Source organism: Rhinolophus sinicus, chromosome 11 (assembly GCF_057876585.1).
Source record: "Rhinolophus sinicus isolate RSI-liver-muscle chromosome 11, RSI-T2T, whole genome shotgun sequence".
In the NCBI taxonomy this organism is placed as follows: Eukaryota; Metazoa; Chordata; class Mammalia; order Chiroptera; family Rhinolophidae; genus Rhinolophus; species Rhinolophus sinicus.
This window is the reverse complement of record NC_142511.1, coordinates 7,483,946-7,504,826: the sequence shown is the minus strand read 5'-3', so window position 1 is coordinate 7,504,826 and position 20,881 is coordinate 7,483,946. Positions and strand designations below refer to the sequence as shown.

Sequence of the window (20,881 nt, the reverse complement as noted above, 5' to 3'; positions counted from 1 at the left end):
TGTTCTTAAATTTTTGCACTACCCCTATCTTTGTTGAGTCTACTTGCTACCATATTCTTCCATGTAACTGCAGGTGTGTGTTCACCCTTTTCTGCAAACTATCTCTCTACTAACTTCAGTAAATCTTATAGATGACAGCAGGCTTCCAGTCAAACCAGATATGTGACTGTAGGAACCAAGTGATCCTCATATATGACAAGCAAAGCTGATGATGTTAATTAAAGCTGGATTTATTTGAATGGAAAGGCAAAGGAGTATTTTGTACGCTGCACCAATACCATCGGTTGCACATCTTTTTTCGCTATTTGCGGTTTGGTGAAAGCTCGGGCTTCGATCCTCACAATATAAAATTTCCGTCCCATTATAAGATGGATATTTACTGTTTTTATGCTGTAATACCTGATGATTGGATGAAACTATACCTTCTTTTATGGCCAAGGATATGCTAACGTCACAGACAATCAGATAGGTAATGGTTTAGCTGCACTAGTTTTTTATGCCAGGTGCTCATGCCTGCTGTTAAATATTTTTTAATATCCACCCTGAAAGCAGCTTGCAGTATGTGTGCCCTAACTGTGAACACAGGTTCATTCGGATACCAAGTTAAAAGATTAGGTCTTACCAGAAAAAATGGAAGTTGGGAGGCAATATGACAACCTGTGGTACTTTGCCCTACAAATTCCAACTGACCTACAGATACCCTGAACTTCTATCTCTGTCTCCTCCACTTAATGAGTCTTCTGTGGTCTACTTAGATTCCTCTGGGCTCTATTTAGGATTCCCCCTTCCTTGCTACATGGTCCAGAAACTGCCCCCAAGCAGAAAGCTAGGGAAATTATAAGACTCACCTCATTTGTTTGCCTTCTCACAGAGCTCCCAACCCCGTACCGCCTGTCGTGTCCAGTGTCATCATATATTTTGTTTAGTTTTCTAGTTGGTTATAGTAGGAGAGGAAGTCCATTCCATTTGCTCTGTCATGGCCAAAAATGGAAGTTGTTTGGTTTTCTTTTTTTTACATATTTAAATCTACGGTAAAATTAATTGACATTTAAAATCAGTTATGTCTGTCTGTAGGAATAAATCCTCCCATTGCAAACTAAGCGAATGATTGGTTATCTTTCAACTTAGGATTTGAATGTATTAGCTGTGAGGGCACTTTTGTAGGCAAGCTAGCAAAGCGGGAACTCTTCCAGTGGATGCAGTTTTGTTTCATTGTAAGTTATATATTAACATTATCACTTGCTTTATCAGCAAGTTGGTGTGTGTTTGTGTGTGTCTCCTATTTTTATAAAAGACTTGCTAATTTTTTCCATTATCTTTTCTTAATTTCTTTATATTAAGAAGAAAATATTAAGTGCAGTATTAGCTTGAGGAGAGCTTTATAGCAAAACTGCCAGTTTCCAAGGAAGAGGGAGAAAATAATGAGAATGACTGGCTGGCATTTTTATGTCACTTAGCAAGTTAAAAAACAACCCATTGAGCCAGAACTTACTCACGTAAGGGCTGCAGCTGAAATTACCAGTCCTTCCCAATGCACACAAGAACCACTCAAACCCTGCAGCAGTTACCGTGTACTTACCGTTTCCGTACCACGATGCTGACGTAATATACCTGGCTTGATTTTTCTGTTGCATGCAAAATTAATTTATCTTCAGTCAGTACATGGCTATCTGGAAGATAGGTTAAATCTAGATCCCTTTCGTATTAGTTCATGGTCTTTGCAGGGAGGGGGCATACTGAGGTGTGTGAAACTTGTTTTTCTTTCATTGTTTGGGAATTTGAATAGTTTCGAGTGTTTCTAAGAATTCTTAGGACACTCTGTCGCCTATGTGTTAGTCCCAAAAGACAAACTCCAACTAGGCAATCATCTCCTGTGTTTGCTTATTTGTGAATGAAATATCTGTCCACAGGAAGCGGTGTGTAGAGATAACCCTCTGTGTGGCATCTAATTTGACGTCATCTGTTAACGCCATAATAGTTCTGAGGTTACAAAAAGACATTGTTTATTCATGTTGAATAGTTATCAGATGTCTTCATTCTTGGGTTTAGTATAGTAATTGCACAACTTCAAACTACTCATACGTGGTGATCTAACTAGATTCTCTAATTGAGCGTAATCTTTCATACTGTATGATAATATACTAGACTTTTCCAAACTTCCCTTCCTCTAGGAATTAGAAGTTTGATTTATGTAATTCATAATCCCTGTAACTGGCAGAAGTAGATCCTCCCTACCCCCAGGGTGAGTCCTCATCTCTACTGGTCTCTCTGCCTTCCTCCTTTGTATTAAAAGGTGACTAGAACTGAAGTGGCAGAAAGAGAGAGAGCTTTGGGCTATAAATTTTTCATCATCCTGACACTATGTTCCCATAGCAGAGGGAGCAATTTTGGGTGACTGCAGCATCTAATGACGGTGGTGTTGCTTTCCTGGAAATTGGAGTCTTTCCTCATACAGAAGCTAGATTGATCGATGCTATTTCTGGAAGGTGTTCACAGAAGAATCGTGTCTAGGTCCTCTGGTGGCAGCTGTGATATGACACAGTGTGTTGAAAGTTCTTGCTAGAGAGAAATCCATATTACACTACATAGTGCCTGTTTTTGTTGTTTTCTGAGGCAAGCATAGAATTTCTGCCTTTTGACCAACTCAGAATGAGTTATATATATTCCCTAAGGATACCCAAAACTCACTCTATAAATTGTATATGACATGAGAACCTTCATAAGGAAATGAAGACCCAAAGAAACAGGCCTGCGTATTTTATGCTTGTTTGAGAAAGAGCGGGTAGTGGAAATGTGACGGGTTAAGGAGCATGAGGTAATCGGTGTAATCTGGGGGACACTTAGAAAGGCCTGTTTGTTCAGATCCCTTTGTCTTTGGAGATAAAGGGTGCTCCTTTCCTCTGCTTATAATTGGGCACCTCTCACATGAGGGTTTAACGACGGATTATGGAGGAAGGGGGTGGTCAGAGTGACCTTCCTGCTTCTGTTGTTTTCTCAAACTCGGTAAGCTTAAAATATTCAATGTGCCAAGGTGCCATATTTTGGGGTTGTGTGACTTGAACCTCATCATCAGTTCCTAGGTCCACTCCAGAAAAAACATGTCTTTATTCATTCTTGATACAACTGGGACCATCGTTATCACCTCTGACTACATCCAAGGAATATTCTAATACCAGAAATTTCAGGGCACAGTGGCAGAAATTATTTATTTCCTTTTACACCAGTAGCAACAACATGAGCATTTTTCAAGTTACTAGGAATCAAAGAGAATGCTAAAAAGTAGAAGTGCGTAAGTTTGTAGAGCACAGATTCCTTATGGCAAGGTAACTAAAGTTTAACTTAGATTAGCTTAAGTAACTTCCCCAGTATATAGATCAAAAGTTTTCTTTCTTCTCTTCATCACTTTGTCAGATACTATCCTTCATTGAGTTTTCTCATAGCTGTTACTTGGACTTGGTCTCTCCCTCAGCCATGTGGCCTCTGGCAGTTTGGAGTCTGTTTACCTCCTTTTAGCTGGCTACGCTGAAAAGCAAAAAGACTTCTGTACTCTTCGAAGCTCCAGAGCCCTGTTAGACTCTTCACTTTCAACAGAAGGCAGGTCCCAGCTCTTCCTATGTAATGAAATTCCTTCTGGTAAACTCAGTCTTGTCTGTTCCTTTTCCTACCTTTCCTACTTTCCAGAGAAATGTTTCTCCCCTCTAAAGCTTAGTGTATAAAACTGTGTTACCACATACATTCTATTTCAAGTAATCACCAAGGTTATTAAAAATGCATATACTGAATGATAGAATAATTAAAAAGAAAGATATCCTTCCTTCCAGATGAATATTTATTTTTTTGTTTTCCTAATACCAAATAGCTATCCATAGAGATTTATGGCAGAGGTGTTCTGTGTTTACATCAATTACTGGTGTTTTATGAGAGAAAATGAATGAACGGGGAGTTTTCAGTGGAAAGGATTGTGTACTTTGTTTTTCTCAAGTCATTTTGATTTATGTTTTATTTCAGTCTTTGTTTCTCTTGCCTTTCCTTCTAGTAATAATCTATTTCTCTTTTATTTTTCTTTACATTTGAAAGTTTCCTACCCTGCTTCCAACTTTATTATTTTTTATTAAAACTTAGCCCTCAGTATATTGGATTTTGTGTTTAAAATTCATAGTTAAAAACATATTAAACTTGGTTCTCCACTTTAGATTCTGTTGGTGTCCTAGGTTGAAGTAAAGAAAGATGAAGAGGAAATTATTCTCTTGGACTGTCCTCCAGAAAAATCCTTCTCTGTGCTTTAAAAGTTCTTGTTCTTTTCTAGGAGTCCAATGTGCTGATCGCTGCCAACAGTCAGGGTACAATTAAGGTAAGCGTTTCATACGTCTCCATTTTAATTCAGTTCCATTTTTAGGCTGTAACATGGAAATAGAGTTGTACTAAGCCTTAGAAATCTTTCCAAATCATGGGTCTCTTTCTGCCTGGAAATGGTTGTGATTGAAGGCGAAAGAAGAAGTTGCCTGCACCTATGGAGAAGATGGCAGTACCTGTTAGAGGTCATGTGAATGCTGAATGGATTGATAGGTGCTCAAGATGGACAGCAAGTGAAGCCTCTTCAGCATTCCCTGTGGACCACACACTGTTTAGCTTCTGTTCTGCCAGGGCACTGTGGACAAGGTCCAGGATGTAGCAGGGCATGCTTAGACATTCACCAGACTTGACAGTCTCTCTCTCTTATTTTACTCTTCCTTGTGTTTCTCCTCCGTGAGGGAAGAAAAGGTATTTTAGTGTTCATTGAAAATTGATCATGTGGTCATGCCATTAGTGTAACCCGACAACGTAAATGTGTCTTGGCAGACCGTCTCAGTCACAAATTCATACATAGTTTTCCACGCGTTTTTCTTTGTAGTTAGGATAAGCTCAAGGAAGTAGACATTGTATTTCTTTATGTATACCACTTATTTATGTATACCACTGGATATTTAGCACGTGGGCATGATACGTTGGATAAATAGATCCTGAGCTAAGAAGTGAACTTTTTAAACAAAGTGCCATTTTGGAGGAGGTTTTTAGTACTTAGGTTTGAACAGCACTTACTCTGTGGATACCAGTTACAGAGATATGAGTAAGGTTGTTGTTGGTTTTTTTTGTTTGTTTTTATAATATGTTCTATTACCCCCACCACTTAGCATTAATTTTGCCATGTCTTCTTTCCATTCATCCTGAGTAGATAATGACCCAGCAACCAAGGGAGCTACCCAAGCCTAACACACTGTCTTACATAGATGAAATGAGCAAACTCAAAGCAGAAGAACTGCACAGTTACCTGATCAGACTAATTTATATGGTATATTCCTTTCAATGCAGCTCGTTTCTCTGGTTTTGAAAGGCTCATTATAGAGCCATGGACAACTTAAATGAAAGCCAGGCTTTTGAACTGATCAGTGTTAGGTTCTGGAAGCTTAAGCAAGATGGTAGAAGGTCTTGGAATCTGTTTTCAGTGGCTCTCTGTAGTCTCAGTGTCTATCTTATTGTTACGGCAGGCCATTTATGCACCTTACTCTTCCGTAAGTTTGGCCTTTGAGGCCACTGGGATTGCTAACGTATCTGTAGAAGCTCAATGCTACACATATACTTACAGAATCTCAGTGACAAATCTAAGAGTTTGTTAAACAGCATTGACCTCTTGTGTTAAGTGGCCTGCTTGCTAACTGTAAAGATAACCATACGGAAGCATAGGTGTGAGTCAGACCTTAGCACAGCAGGAGGGGAGAAGTTGCTTCTTCAATTTTCTGCCACCTAGAATTGCCAGCTCCATCTAACCTAATCCTTTTTGACAGTGGATCGTAATTTTCTTCATGTTCTATGTCCTTTTTTAGCCACTTATTTTATTACTCTTTTCATAATTAATCATTACTTGTTCTTATTCTTATTTTTTGTTTTAGCAATACCACAACTTTCTTGTATGAAAAGATACTGCTTTAATAACCAACAAAATATCTTGATACCACATGATTAGGAAATGAATAAAGTAATAGGAAAAGGAAAAGCAAGATCTTAGGCCTTTGATCACTATAAACTGTTTATCGGTAGAAGAAATAAATAGATTAAAATCCTGAACAGCAACTTAAAATGTTCTTAAGAATGTGGAGATACCAACATATATGCCAAAAATGTTCCATCTGTGCAATACCAGTTTATCCATTTGTTTTACATAGTTTACCTTGAAAGCTTTCTACTTAACTGTGGAGATAACTAAGGAGTTCATGCAACTATTGAATTGAAAATAAGAAAGGATTATGTCTAAAATTCTTTGACATTTCAGCAGTTAGGAAAAGTTTTCTTGGTTTGGTTCTCCGTTTACAATATAGTAAAGCTTCATTAAACTCTTTCTATATATTAAAACTGTTTTATTAAACTGAGACTTTTCTTTTCCAATTAGGTGCTGGAGTTGGTATGAAGGGTTTACGCAGTTAAATTGTACTTGACCCTCCTGATGTACATCTGCAGCTGCCAATGAGAGAAGACAGAAACTGTCATGTCATGTCTCTGCCCAAAGTCATCATGGGTTTCGGATTGCTTTTGAGTATTTTTTCTTCTACTTTTTTTCCTCCTTTATGACCTTCGGGACATTGGGAATACCCAGTGGAGTCTCCACCATCGATGTACCTTTATGGACCTTGCTGCTGTTGGTGGTGTGGTGATCTAATTTTTGTGATAGGGAAACAAATTCTTTTGAAATAAAAATAAATAACAAAAAACAATAAAAGTTTATTGAGCCACAGTTGAGCTGGGAAAGTTTTTGTCAAATGTGGCAAGAGATGATAATCTTTTCAAGAAGTAGCACACGTGAACTATAGACTAATGTACCAATGAATCCTTTTTAAGGTCCATGTTTCCTGACCTCTTTGGAATTATGCATGCCGATGTCAATATGAAAGTATACAGCTTCCTTTCAGTGAATTTCATGTTTACAGTAGGTGGTGGGAAGATTAATAACTTTACTTTATGAATTATTTTCTTCATTCTCTGACCAGATTTATATCGTCAGCAAGTACTATACTCCTCAGTCCCCCTAGATCTGACTAGGGATCTAAAATTTTGGCTCACGTTCGAACAGAAAGGGAATGTCAGTCTGTGACAGGTAGCTCTGTCTTTGCCTTGAAATGTCACCTCTACATACCATAAGCACTAAGTGCAGACAAACCAACTTATTTTATAAAATCTTAGCTATCAGATATCATAGCTACTAGTACTATCTGGGCTGAACATAGACTTAGAGCGCGGGTCAGCAAACTTTTTCTATAAAGGGCCAGATAGTAAATATTTTAGGCTTTGCAGGTCATGTGGTTTCTGATGCAGGTACACACCTCTGGTAGCAGAAAAGCAGCCACAGACCGCATGGAAACATGAGTATAGCTGTGAAACAGGTAGAGGAAAGTAATTTGAAGCCCAGTCCCCCAAATTTCCAGGCCATCTAATCTCTTAGACTGTCTGATTTTCAATTTGTAAAAGGAAGGAAGTTACTAGTTAAAGTAGTAGGTCAAGCAAAGGTCATGAGATGCTTTCTGTTTGAACTACTTGAAAAGTCTGAACACTTTTTAGAAAGAGATATAAACGGAATTATACTCCGCACATATTATATAAAAAATACACTTGCAGAAGCTTGGTTTGAATAAGTATAGGAATGATATAGGTTATGTAAAACCCTCCCAGCAGTCTGGAACAATACTCTTATTATCAAACACATCAATATTTTTTTCAATAAAATGTATGAATGTTCATATTATATGGAATTAATGAAGGCTAAAATTAGTCTTGTGTCAGTTTAGGTCAGTTTTTACCATCAAATGAGTTTGCCTCAAACTTAGGTGGAATTCTTTAGTTTTCGGCTTTAGGACATTTATATCATACTTCTGGAAGTTAAGAACCGGATAAACTTTTGGATTCGGTTCTGAGAGAAAAGATCACAGTCATTCAAAAGTTACACCTGTCATCAACCAGAACAATGTTAGTTGGCCTTTGTTTCCAAGAATAATGAATGACCTTTTGCAAAGGTGTATAAAGGAATATTCAGATGTAGATTCTTCACTTAAAGAACTTCACTTAGGCAGATATGTCTAGAAAATCATCAAAGTAGGAAGCAGAGAATTGATGCCTCTTTGTCTTTAAATAGAAGCAGATTATTATGGTTTTTGATTTGGTCTAATTTTTTTATATATTTTATTTCAAGCTGTCACTGTTATAGGGTCATGTTAATTTTCATATGTTTGCAAGGATGTAATAAGTTACCTTTAGTTATCAAAGGGACTCAATTTTTAATGAATTGTTATTTTTAAAAGGCAGTGCTTTATTTATATTTGTGTTTTAAGTATTTTTTTTGTAAATAGTAAGAAACCATTTTTAAATTTGGGTTAGTCTATGCAGTATGTCAACATCAAACTAATATTACTATTCCTTGGAAAAATAACAATAGTTAAATGAAACATAAAGATAATGTACATTTTAATACTAAAAAAACTTAAGAAGAATAGGGGTTTTCATGTTTCAGTCTAATCTTTATTTCAGTGGATTTGTAGGTTTCTTAGACAAAGTAGCCTTTGTTCTCAGGCACACGACTCATGCATAAGAAACATTGAAGATTGGAGAGCTTTGTAAAGTTCTTGTAAGATTGAATTACTAGAATCGAAAAGTGTATGGGACCAAGCCTCAGCTTCAGAAAGAGGAGCTTGGCTGGACCATCAGGAGGCAAGGAAGAGACGAGTATGGGGTGAGTTTGAAGAGGTAGAGGAGCCCAGTAGATAAGTGGAGCCTTTTAGGGCATGGTTGAGAATTTGAATTGTGTTTTAAAAGCAGTTAAAATAGGGGTGAAGTGGAATGATATGATGTCGTTGATTGTGAGTGGATAGAGGGGTCAAGAGTACAATTAGGAAGGATCAGTCAGGGGTTAATGGTGGCTTGGCCTAGGGTGGCAGCGCGATCCAACCTAAAACCTGTGTCAGATTAACAGAGTTTACCGCAGTCTGGATTCCTGTACCTTGAAAGTTTCTTGATTAATTTTTAAAATCATTTTCTCCTAAGTTGTAACAACAAAGAATACAACTCAGCCAATCTATTTCTTCAGTAAGGTTATACAATCTTCAGCCAGCGGTAAGTCACTTGGGAACCTCATGACCAAAACGTGTATGTGCTGTTTTGGGGACACCACTTCTCTAAGCTCAGAAGTACTTAAAGCTACTTAGCCTTTGGTTCTAAATATAAAGGCAGTGAGTCTTTGCCCTTAATGTAATTATGCAAATATGACTGGGATTAATAGTCAGGAAACGGGCTTACTTAGAAATGAGCCTGTTGTGTTGCATGACTCACACAATAGTAGCTCCGTGTAGCTCCTCCCAGAGCAGTTAGTTACCCGCTTCTGTGTGGCTTCTGGGTAATATGTTAGGTACTCCTGGGTTTGGGGACTAAAGAGAAAAATCATAATGATCATTCTAGAAATACTTGTTGAGCTCCTGCTTTGTGCAAGCGAGATACTATGTACTACATAATAACTACATATGTTCTAAAATAAATAAGGTATAATTCCTACCCTCAAGCTTTTTGTCCAGTGGGAGAGACAGATAAGTATACAGTGTACAAATACCATAGTAGACGTAAATTACAGCCATACTAGAGATTAAGGACTGGGAGTAGGGGCGGTTACCAGGAATTTTTTCCCTGGTAACATCTCAGCTGAATCCTGAAGAGCAGGTAAGAGTTAAGCTGTAGAAGGCAAAGGGAAACAAGAAGGTACGAGTAGCTCCTACTGACCAAACTTGGAACAATTTGAGCAACATAATAAATAAGCATTGGATTATACATTACAACCCAAAATATAAAATCAATACCCATGATATAAATGATTGAAGAAATAAATAAATGGAAAGAAGAGATAAATTTCCCATGCAAAATACCAAATTATGTAAGTCCTTCACCCTCAGGGAGATGGAACATAATTCCCACTACTTAAGTATGCACTGTGCATAGTGACTTCCTTCCAAAGCGTATGGACAGAGAGCAAAAAAAGAGTAATTTAACAGTGGAGAAATCTGGCATTACCTGTAGCCAGGTGATCAAGGTCAATATCAAACGGTGTAAGTCATGTTGTTAATGGTATTTACCCTTGATATGTAATGAAAATGGCACTTGAACTGTATGGTCTTCCTCCCCAAAATTCTTAACTCCAGTCTAAATGAGCAAAATATCAGATAAATCCCTACTGAGGGACATCCTACTAAATAGCTGACCAGACTCCTCAAAACTGTCAAGGTCTTCAAAACAGAGAAAGTTGCAGCCATGAAGAGCCTTAAAAGACATGACCAAATATAATTTGATATCCTGTGTGGGATCCTGAAGCAGAAAAGGACACTACATGAAATCTAAGGAAATCTGAATAAAGTATGAGCTTCAGTGAATATTAATGTATCAGTATTGATTCATTAATTGTAACAAATGTACCATACTAATAGAAAATGTTAATAATAAGGGAAATTGGGTGTAGGATATATGGGAACTCTTGATTTCTTTGCAATTCTTCTGTAAGCCTAAAAAAAAAAATCTGAAAATTTTATCAAAAATAAAAGGTATGAGGCTAGATCCAGTATATACTAAACAAAGTGCAAGCTGAAGTTAGAGAAGTACACAGAATAAATCACAATCATCTGTTCCACTTATCACTTAAAAAGAGGCAACATATGGAGTTTAGAGGAGTTTTAAGTTATAATTCAACTTTGTCACCAAGAAATTGTATCCCTTTGCAAGAGATAGCAAGCCTCTGTACTCCATATTTATCTAAATTCTACTTACTGAGAATGATACTCTCATCTCTGTTAATAAATAAGATTATACTATACAAAGTCCGTAGTCATTCTTGTGATTTAGTCACTCAGATACCTGAGTGCCAGCAATTATTTGTTTCTTCTTTTTACCTGAGATCTTTACAGCATCTCACTATGAGAATCAAGAAATCTTTTCATTTGTACATGGTTTTAATTTGTTCTTGTTTCTCTGTGACTCATTTGTCCTTGATGAGTTGTAGAAGCAAATGTAGAAGTGCCCAAGTTCTGAGGGAGCTCTTGGGTTGGAAGTGAGTAGGGACTGTCACGAATTCTAAGTTAAAGTTCACCAAAATGGTAAGAATCTGGGTTAACCAAGTGTGGTGTAATATTTGCAGTCTCTCTGAGGTTGGTTTTACGGATTTTCCTAGATGCACTGCTTTTGCCCAGCTGTCAGTCTGTGACCAGAGAGGTTTAAGTCTTTTGGAAGAACCACATAAAAAAACAATAGTCTTCAGGATTTTCAAGAGAAAGAATCAAGGCAAACATAAGTAATTACATACTTCTATATCCAAAATATAAAGGTTCATCTTTAGTTTTACATACCTGAAAACATGTTTTATCCCAGAAACTTTTTTGTAAGAGCGCTTCAGTGGAGTAGCAGCCTGATAATAACTCAGTTCACTTCCCTGGTTGGGCTCCTCAGCGAGGGATCTGTGATGGATGGACATGGGCTGTTGCAAAAGGGAGGAACGAATTAAATATGTATGATCAGTGGTATATGGTGGCTCAACAAAGAAGTGCCTATTAATGAGATAGTTCTTCTAGGCTAGGTAGGGGTCAGGAGACTTTTTCTGTGAGGGGCCAGATAGAGTAAACAGTTTAGACTGTGGTCCATACGGTCTGTCACAACTACTTAACTGCCGTCGTAGCCGGTGGAAGCTACGTAAACAAATGAGTGTGGCTGAGTCCCAATGAAACTTTACAAGTGGACACTGAAATCTCAATTTCATTTAATTGTCATGTTTCACAGTATTTTTTTTAAAATTACTTTTCAAGCTTTTAAAAATGTAAAACCATTCATTGCTAATGAGCCATACAAAAAAAATGTTCCCGGGCTGGATTTGGCTGGCAGGCCATAGTTTGCTGACCTCTAGTCTATGTGTTCACCATACAGCAGTGGCAGGAAAAAGAAAAAAACCATGAAAAGCCCAATCTTTCCTGAGCATGCAGTGGCTAAAGTATTTTTGCGACAATGGCGTTCTCTTTCTATAACGGGGTGTGTCTACCACAGGAACCTGAGAGGCCATTTTGGAGGGTACACCACAGGACGCAAAGCTTTTTGTTGTGGCATTGTAAAGATGTTTCCACACGGGCGCACACAAGCAGGGTTGATGTGTGTTGGTATGTGCATTTTCAGAGAACCAAGGAACACTCGTTCTGTTAAAGCTCAGTAAACAGCCATTTAGACGTTTTATTCAGTGGAATATGAAGATCTCTGCAATGCTCTGAAAAGTTTGTGCTTAAGGGAGCCTGTTGAGTGTGGAAAAGCAGGTTGGCTTTTTTACAGGGGTGGCTTTTTTCCTTTTCTGGTTCTTTCATCCTGAGCTATTGAAATTTCCTTTTGGAATATAAAAGAAGCTTCTCAGGCCCACAGCACTTACATGAAGACTTGGAACCCGACTGATGTTTTCTTGGAATGACCGAGTTTCTTATAAGTGTGCATACATATTTTATGGCTAATGTTTAAACTCTGGTTTTGAGGGGTTAAATTTTGAAAGATTCAATAAAATTATTTTTTTCTTAATCACTATTTAAAAGCTAACCTAGTTAATAAGCACTTTATGTTTTTTTCAATATTTTTCATGTTTAAAGACCAAACTCTGGTCAATGTTTATACTATAAGATAGACTCCTTACTCACACTTTCCATATTGTGTGGCCAATCCTAAGAGAGACTTCTCATTGGGGTGTGGGGTTCCTGTGCTATTGAATTGCAAAGCTTTGTGGTACACTTTCAGTAATACATCTTCTCTGGAAAGGCCTCTGGCACTCTTGGGAATTAAAAACACTCCATGAATACAGGGCAGCATTAGCATATGCATATTAAAATTTCAGTCACTCTTCAATTTCTTTCCATTATGAAGACTAATGAAGTATAAAATAAAAAATGCAAACAGCAAACGATGGAAAGTCAAAAGTTTAGATTAGCTGTTCTGGAAGTTTCTCTGGGTCTATAAAATGGTATTATTGCTTGTACTCTCTGAACATGGCATCTGCCTGTGAGCTGACCTGCCAATAGCCACCATCACAACTGCCATGAAAAGCAAATTAAGGAAAATGCCCAAAGTGAAATTTCTGAAATCTTTTTCTACCATATGTCCAGTGCATTTTCTCCCTAGAGAAGATTTTTAGTATGACTTAGGTGGCTATGGGCTGAAAAGGGGCATTCCCTCTGCTGGGGTCTTTTCAGTCTTAATCCTCTTCCCAGGCAACAAAGTGGAGAAGAGAGGGAATTGGGACTGCAGGCAAGAGGAAAGATTGGTTATCATTGAAAACGGTCACATACATAGAGCCACAAGTGGAGGCCACAGCTGTTTCATTTCCCACTGTTTCGTTCTGATCTTCCAACATCTACCGACTCAGGAAGTGTTCTGATCTTCCAACATCTACCGACTCTCCGGTTGTCTAATTGCGTTGTAACAAATCTGTTGCTAGAAACTGGTCACTTGACTTATTTGTATGTCCCATATGCTGGGATAGTAATCTTACAAAAACATAAAACCCAGCATTTGTCAGTGTGCCATCAAACTATGAGCAAGTATTATTATCTGGTTCTAATATAATCTATCTGGGCTTGGAAGAGGTGCAGTTTCCTAAACCCAGCTACCCTCCAAGATCCTGATCAAACCAACGATTACAATTATACAAGAGTAATGGAAGATACGAGGCCCTGAGCTGATTTAGCAGACATCAAAGTTCAAAGTGCAGATTTGGTCACATTTGCTGATGGGTCATGTACCTGGAACAATGGTCTACTTAAGGCTTCTTATGCTGTAGTGACTTCTCATGAAACATTGGATGCTTATGTTCTATCCGGAATGAAATTAGCACATGCAGCTGAGTTAATAGTTCCTAGAGCTGTAATTCTTGGACTTCAAGTGAATATATATATATATATATATAGTGATAGTGAATATGGATTTGTTGTCTGCGGTGCAGTAGATCAAAATTTTTATAAAATAAGGGACTTTTGACATCAAAGAACAAATACCAAAAAATCTCATGTCATGTTGATAGCTGATTTCTTAGGGGCTTTACGACTGCCTGCTAAGTCATCAGTAGTTCATGTGGCTGACAGAGCTGCAAAAGCTGCAGTTAAAACATGGCAGAACCCAAACTTAAACGCTCCACTCTTTCAGCAACACGGAAATGGTGGTTCACTCTGAAAAGCATGCTTTGCAAATGAAAAGGATAAAAGGGGCTAAAAGAAATTTGGATTGTGGAAATTACCCAACAAACTTCTGTATCACCATTCTTCTTTGCTTGGTCAGTGTTGTTGGGTCACCAACAAAATCACGTGACTACAAGAGGGATTTTAACCACACTAAACTCATTACAGCTACCAACAAAGGTAAAATTATTCAAAACATTTAAAAGGAGATGTGTATTTGTCAACAGAGTTCTTTACAGGCAACTCCCAAGGTAAGCACAGAAAGTCCTCCCTGACCGGCTTTACCAGGAACCTGTGGCAGTTGTATTTCATAGAATGAGTGCCCATGGAAGGTAAGAGATTTTGTCTACTTACAATGTGCGTGGTGTCTGGATGACCTCAAGTCTTTCCCTTTTCATAAGCTGGCCTCCAGGCAGCGGTAATCTTACCATATTGACTCAAAAGAAATCACTATATTTCTACTGTTGGAGAGCAAATGAATCAGACTCTAAAAATAAAACTTGCTTGAATAAGACTCAGCCATCTAGTGGGTTAAAATTGCCCATTAGCCTTATGTTAAATTAGAATGACCCCCGCAAGCAAAGGGGTGTCTCCTTTAGAACTTAAGTTTGCCAGGCATATGAATTTGGGTCTGAGATTATGTCCTGTGTCCGATTTAACTGAATTCTCTCACAATCATGTTCAGTTGTTAAAAGGATTTCTGTCTTTCCCCAGAAACCCTGAGACTTAAAAGTCATAAAGATCTGGAAGGACCTGCCAGAGGAAGTCTGCCACCGCTATCACCTGGGAGACTATCTGCATTAAGGTGTTCTGAAAGAAAGACAGGTTGTCACTGAGTTGGGAGGGACCCATTCAGCTGCTGCTGTTCACCCATAAGGCTACTGAAGTGAAGTGACAGACACGCAGCTCGGTCCATGCTTCCCGTGTGAAGCCAGTACCTCAGGACAAGTGGACGGGGGTTTCCTCAAAGGACCTAAAACTTCACCACAGTAAGTGATTGGCATTGACCTCAACTGAGAAGAAATATTCTAGAAAATGTATTATTATTCTCATAGGTCGCCTGGTGGTCCTACCCACAGCCATGGTTATTCTAATTACTTTGAAAATCACATTTTCTAGAAAACAATACTGATTGTTACACTACTCTTTCTTTCTGAACTGCAGTAATGTTTCCCACAACCACGTGTTTCTGGTCAGCTCTAAATGGGGCTCTCAGTTTGGACATGGTCCGGACTTAAGTCCAATAGTCTGATTATTAGCCAAGTACAAGGGGGACCACCTTCACTAGTGACTTTTTATAATAACAAAGTAAAAGTAATTAATATGCACCCAGGTACCCAAGTTCTAAACTAGACACACACAAAAGAAATATTAACTGGTTTTATTGGAAGTATGATACAGAAAAGAAAAAAACATCTAATTAATAGACAAACAGAAACTGCAAAAGCCTCATCTGATGTCATCAGGTTAACATTGGGATTTAAGTTTTCTCCAGTCCCAGTAAGGATGAATAAACAAAATCAAATGGCTACTATATTTATTCCCCCAAGCCAAATACTACATTGAATTTTTAAAATTCATCCTTAATATTAAAGTGTAATTCTGCTAATTGATTTGTTTGCATTTTAGTGTGTACTTGCTGGGTATTTAGCCAACTGCAAGTTGGCCCAGAGAAAGATAGAAACCACAGTGGAAATAATTAGAAAAATTGTAATGTTATTATTTTATAGTAGCACAGGGAGGAAAATGTAGCACAAATATAAATTTAAAATAGCGTCCCCCTTATTCACCGTTTTCCATGGTTTGAATTACGTGCAGTTAAGTGCAGTCTGAAAATATTAGATGGAAAATTCCATAAATAAACAATTCATAAGCTTTAAATTGCTCTTCCTCTTAGTGAAAAAGTTGAAAGTTCTCAACTTAATAAGGCAAGAAAAAAAATCGTATGCTGAGGTTGCTAAGATTGATGGTAAGAATGAATCTTCTATCTGTGAAATTATTATAATTAAGAAGGTAAAAGAAATTCCTGCTAGTTTTGCTGTCGCATCTCAAACCACAAAAGTTACGGCCAAGGTGTGTGCTAAGTGCTTGGTTAAGATGGAAAAGGCATTACATTTGTGAATGGAAGACATGAACAGAAAGTGTGTTTGGTTGACAGCAATATGTTGTGCCAGAAAGCACTGGGGCTGCATGAAGACTTCAGCAAGGGGTCCCCTGAAACAAGTGTCACCAAGCCATTTACTGCCAAATAAGGAATGGTTGCAAGATTCAGGAATATTAGGCTCGGCATCTCACCTCATCACAAGAAGGGTGAGTACCGTATAATAAGATATTTTGAGAGAAAGAGAGAGACCACATTCCCCGAACTTTTATTAAAGTATTAATTGTTCTATTTTGTTAGTTTTTATTGGTAATATTCTACTGTGCCTAATTTATAAATTAAACTTTATCATACATATGTATATATAGGATAAAACATAGTATAAATAGGGTATAGTACTATCCACGGTTTCAGGCATCCACGGGGGATCTTGGAATGGATCCCAGCAGGTAAGGGGGAATGACTGTCAGAGGCTTCACTCTCCGTGTTGAGAATAAAGGAAAAAATACCCCCCTTTTTGTTTTAATATTTTTTTTCTCCGTTCTTTTCAAATGTATAAAATCTTTATAATGGCTAAATAAGCCTCTTATCTGTCCTTCAACTCAGAAATGTTACCTCCAGGACCTGGGAGCCACTCTTTTTTTTTTTGAGAGGGTAGAAGCCTGACTTCTATGCACGCCTTGCTCCAATTTGCAAAGATATGCGAAGTTTGTTCTCTTCCATATAAAACCAACACAGTGGCTTCCCCCATTGCTAAGATAAAGTTAGGACGAACTCTGTGTGGCTCGAGTGTTGTCAAGTCCTCTGCCTTGAGGATGGTGATTGATGACCTCGGGAGCATGTATGTAATGGGCTGCGTCTGCTCGGCTAGATACGGGGAGATTCCCTTCCGTCTTTGCAGTCTCTTAATGGTCTGCCTGGGATCCCATCACAGTCTGCTTTAGTGCTTATTTAGTAATAAAAGTGCTCTGTTTCTCCGCTACTTTACTGGAGAGGATTTCTGGAGTGGGAGAAGATCTTGTTTGTAATTATATTATATTACTATCTTATAATTATATTACACAACACTCTTCAAAAGCATCAGCAAATACGCCTTCTGTGGTATCACTATATCCTTACGTGTTCTTATAAAGCTGTGAATTCCAGTCCAAACAGCTGTATGGTAGGTAGTAGGCCAAAGGTGATTCGTCCGCATCTCTGTGTTACAAAGGCCACCACTGCCGCCACCACCCAGCCCACAGCTGACTTGAAAGCAGGGTCCTCAGCCAGCGTTGAGACATGGGCCAGGTGGTGGGTTCTGTTTTCTTTATCTCTTTTTGTATATTCAGATTCTGTTAGGGCTAAACCAGCAGCGACGTGTCCAGCTCCTGCCACCCTGAGATGTGAGGTACTTTCTGGTGGCAGGACCAGGTCCGCCAAAGTTCCTGGAGTCCAGATGTTTGATTGATAGCAGGCTCCCCACCCCTCTTCTGCAGCCCCATTTTCCTTTGCCTTTTGCTAGGTTGGCTTTCTATTGAACTACAGCAGCTCCTTCTGAAAGGAAACTGTGCATTCATGTCCCCTTCCATCCCTCACTTAGAGGCTTTTCTTCAAAGCATCACACTAAGGACCTTCGGAAGAAGGATTGTGACCTCCCAGTCACACCCTCCTTGGTGGCTCTTGGTCCCATCTCTCCCAGTTTGTTCAAAGATACTTGCTTTCTTGATGTTCAAAGTCCTCATAGAATGGGGGCCTTTCTGCCTGATTCCACTACTGCCCTTCACCCTGACATTTGAGCTTCTAGCAACCAGCACAGGCATAAAACAGACACCCCGATATCGGTTGTATAAATGTACAGATTCCCACCCTAGAATATCCCTGGATCTCCCATTGTTAAGACAGCTCGCAAGCTAAACCCTCTGCCAGGAATGGCCTTTCCCCATGGAAACCTTCCATGATTTCTTAGCACGTCCTCCCTGCCACTGCTCCCACCCCCACCGCCACCCCCACCGCCACCGCCAGCACCTCCTACGTGGCAGTCAACCCCTGCCGCACCCATCTCCTGCACTCTGCGATGTGCCTTAATGAGGGCACCCCTAGTCTGCTTGGCGCGGTGACGTATGTATGCCCACAACCCCATCACACAGAGCACAAGCACCACGGCGTCTGCATCTGCAGATGACTCATTTTTGAATCTCTCTATGCCTGTGTTTCGCAGGTGATAGGTAAATGTTTGAATTGAAGTCCTGCATGCTTCCCTTTCAGCAAGAGAGGAACACACCGAGCCCCCTCCCGCCCTGCCCTCCCCATCTCCCCACATGCACCTCTCTCTCTTCTGACCCTGCGGCTGCCCTTCAGAGGGGGGAAATAAGAGATTATGACAGAGTCACAACACCAAGGCACATAAATATTTACAGGCCTGGTTATTTACAGTCCAGGGGAGCGTGACAGTTCTGCTCCAGTCCCTTCATGGTACCCGCTTGCTGGAAGGCAAGCAAGGCCGCCCTCCCCCCTTCAGGCTGCCACGAGGATGAGTCCCCAGGGGTGCTAGCTAACCGTTCTGGACCCCAGTCTTGACACCTAGGCTGCCTGTGAGGCTGCCTGGTGTCTGCAGAGCCTGAGGGCCTCTCGAAGGAGGAGGCAGGTGCACGTTACCTCAGGACCCAGCCAATCACCGGGTCCTATGACCACGTGTTCAGTCCACACAGTGAGAATGGACTCTTCTGCCCAGGAGCTCCCCAGCATGACGTTTAAGGCCAACCCCCAATAGGACTGTGCCCAAGAATCCCAAGCCAATTGATTCCATTGTCTGAAAGAGTGAAGTCTAGCCCCAGAAAGGCAAACACTGGCAAAAACTTGAGTGGTTCTTGATGACCCATGTCTGCCATCATGGGTGCGGTGTGGGTGGATAGAATGCCATGGCCACTAATGACTTCATCAACGTGTCTCTAAGAATTTCCCCGAAACACGACTGTCAGGAAGCGCTGTCAGCATCCTCCAAATCACCCCTTACTTAAGTCCTGTTTAATAAACTCAAGCCTGTTGGACCTGGCAGGTCCCTTGTCTCCCTGTCTCATTGGCAGACAGACCTTTCAGCGTTCATCACTAGCAAATACAGCAGGAGCCACCAGGTTAGACGTTCAAGAGTCCACAGTCAAAAACGCCCAACGCTCACTAGGGATGGCCAGGGGTTCTGACTCACTTTATGAATTGTATCTTTAAAAAAAAAAAAAAAAAGGAATTTATTCTATGGCTTCTTTGAACTGTAAGCTTTCTTAGGAATATCCTGAAGCTTCACACCTAACTAGTCACCTATCACAGAAAGTGAAGCGATGGAGGTGAGAGAAGATGAGCTTGACCTTTCCATAGAAGTCACTGGCACTTGAAAACTAAACAAAAAAAGGCAAAGCCTCTCTGGAATTTCAGTGCAGTTCAATAGGGAAAGAATCGTTTCACAATAATTCAGGGTGCAAAACCACCTTTAAAGGGCCTGTTGTGCAAAATGAGGGAGCAGGCAGAATACATGCAGAGGCATTTCATCAACATAGTTGGGGCGTTGGCTACTTATTGTCACTTATTTTCTTCTCTTGAACTTCTTCAAGGAGGATAGGTAGACCACAGCAGAAATTCTTAAAACGCTTTTTCTCTCCTAACAGCTTCCCTCACACACTGGAGTTCATTTCCCGGTACCCAGATCTCTTGCAGGGGCGGAGAACCCACATTTCCCCTAAATGTGACTATTATCCCTGTCTCTGTAGGTCCTTCTCTGCCCCCTGTTCCCAGGCACAACCAGCTTTTCTCAGGGGGCAGGGAGAGGAATACGCCACCTGGCAAAACCAGAGTTCTCTCTCTGCAATGGCAGAAGGTGGGACAGACTGGAACACACTTCCACGAATGATGAATGACGAAAAAGAGAGAAGGGGAGGGCGGAGTGGGCTCTGCTCTCCCACTGACACATCAGGTGCCCTGGACCAGGTCACCTCAGTCTCCTTTTCCTTCAAACCCGGCATTTGGCCTGGCTCATACCTGAGGGCGCTTTCCGATTTTTCAGTGTCTGGATTTATCTCATGGCGCTGCGCTTCCTACTTCATCTCTGGTCTTTGCGACTTCTCCAAGGAATCCCACAGTCACATGAGGAATGAATCTTACAGAAGCATAGGGTGTTGCTCTTGGAAACAGAGTGTTTAGAAGGCATTGCTGGGACTTGACCCGGGTTGTCAGGTGCCAATAGCTAGACTGGCTCCAGTGTGCTCTGCCAGTAGCCGGTGCCTGGTTACCAAGGGCCTGATTGCCCAGGGGCCAGCTTCTCTCCCACCTGCTTCTGGGAACTTCTCTTTTTATCTGTATGTGAGAGGGGAAGGACGGGAGGAGGGAGAAGGCCCTGCCATCACTTTTGCATCCTATCCACGGCTCTCGGAACAGGCTGGGAAGAGTGAAAGGCTTGATGTTGGACTGTGTGCAGCCAGGTCCTAGACTATTCACTTACTGGGCGACTCAGGGCAAATTCCTTAACTTCTCTGTGCTTCCGTCCTCATGAAAAAGCCCGTAGATCAGT

The 20,881-nt window shown here is 40.1% G+C and overlaps 1 protein-coding gene and 1 long non-coding RNA gene across 5 annotated transcripts in view; one reads left to right on the top strand and one right to left on the bottom strand.

Moving 5' to 3' along the window:
- COP1 (COP1 E3 ubiquitin ligase) overlaps positions 1-6,766 on the top strand; it is a 115,240-nt gene extending 108,474 nt beyond the window's left edge. For all 4 annotated transcript variants that reach the window (XM_019727875.3, XM_019727802.3, XM_074322298.2 and 1 more), the window contains 2 exons: positions 4,307-4,351; positions 6,425-6,766. In XM_019727875.3, the coding sequence (XP_019583434.1) occupies positions 4,307-4,351; positions 6,425-6,442 (63 nt within the window). In that variant the 3' untranslated portion in view covers positions 6,443-6,766. The remainder of the gene's footprint in view (positions 1-4,306; positions 4,352-6,424) is intronic.
- Positions 3,998-20,522, bottom strand: LOC141569367 (uncharacterized). The gene is made up of 3 exons (XR_012492923.2): positions 20,353-20,522; positions 11,400-11,527; positions 3,998-4,508 (listed from the first exon to the last, which is right to left on the bottom strand). It is a non-coding gene; the product is annotated as an uncharacterized LOC141569367 (long non-coding RNA).
- Between the last annotated feature and the right edge of the window lie 359 nt (positions 20,523-20,881).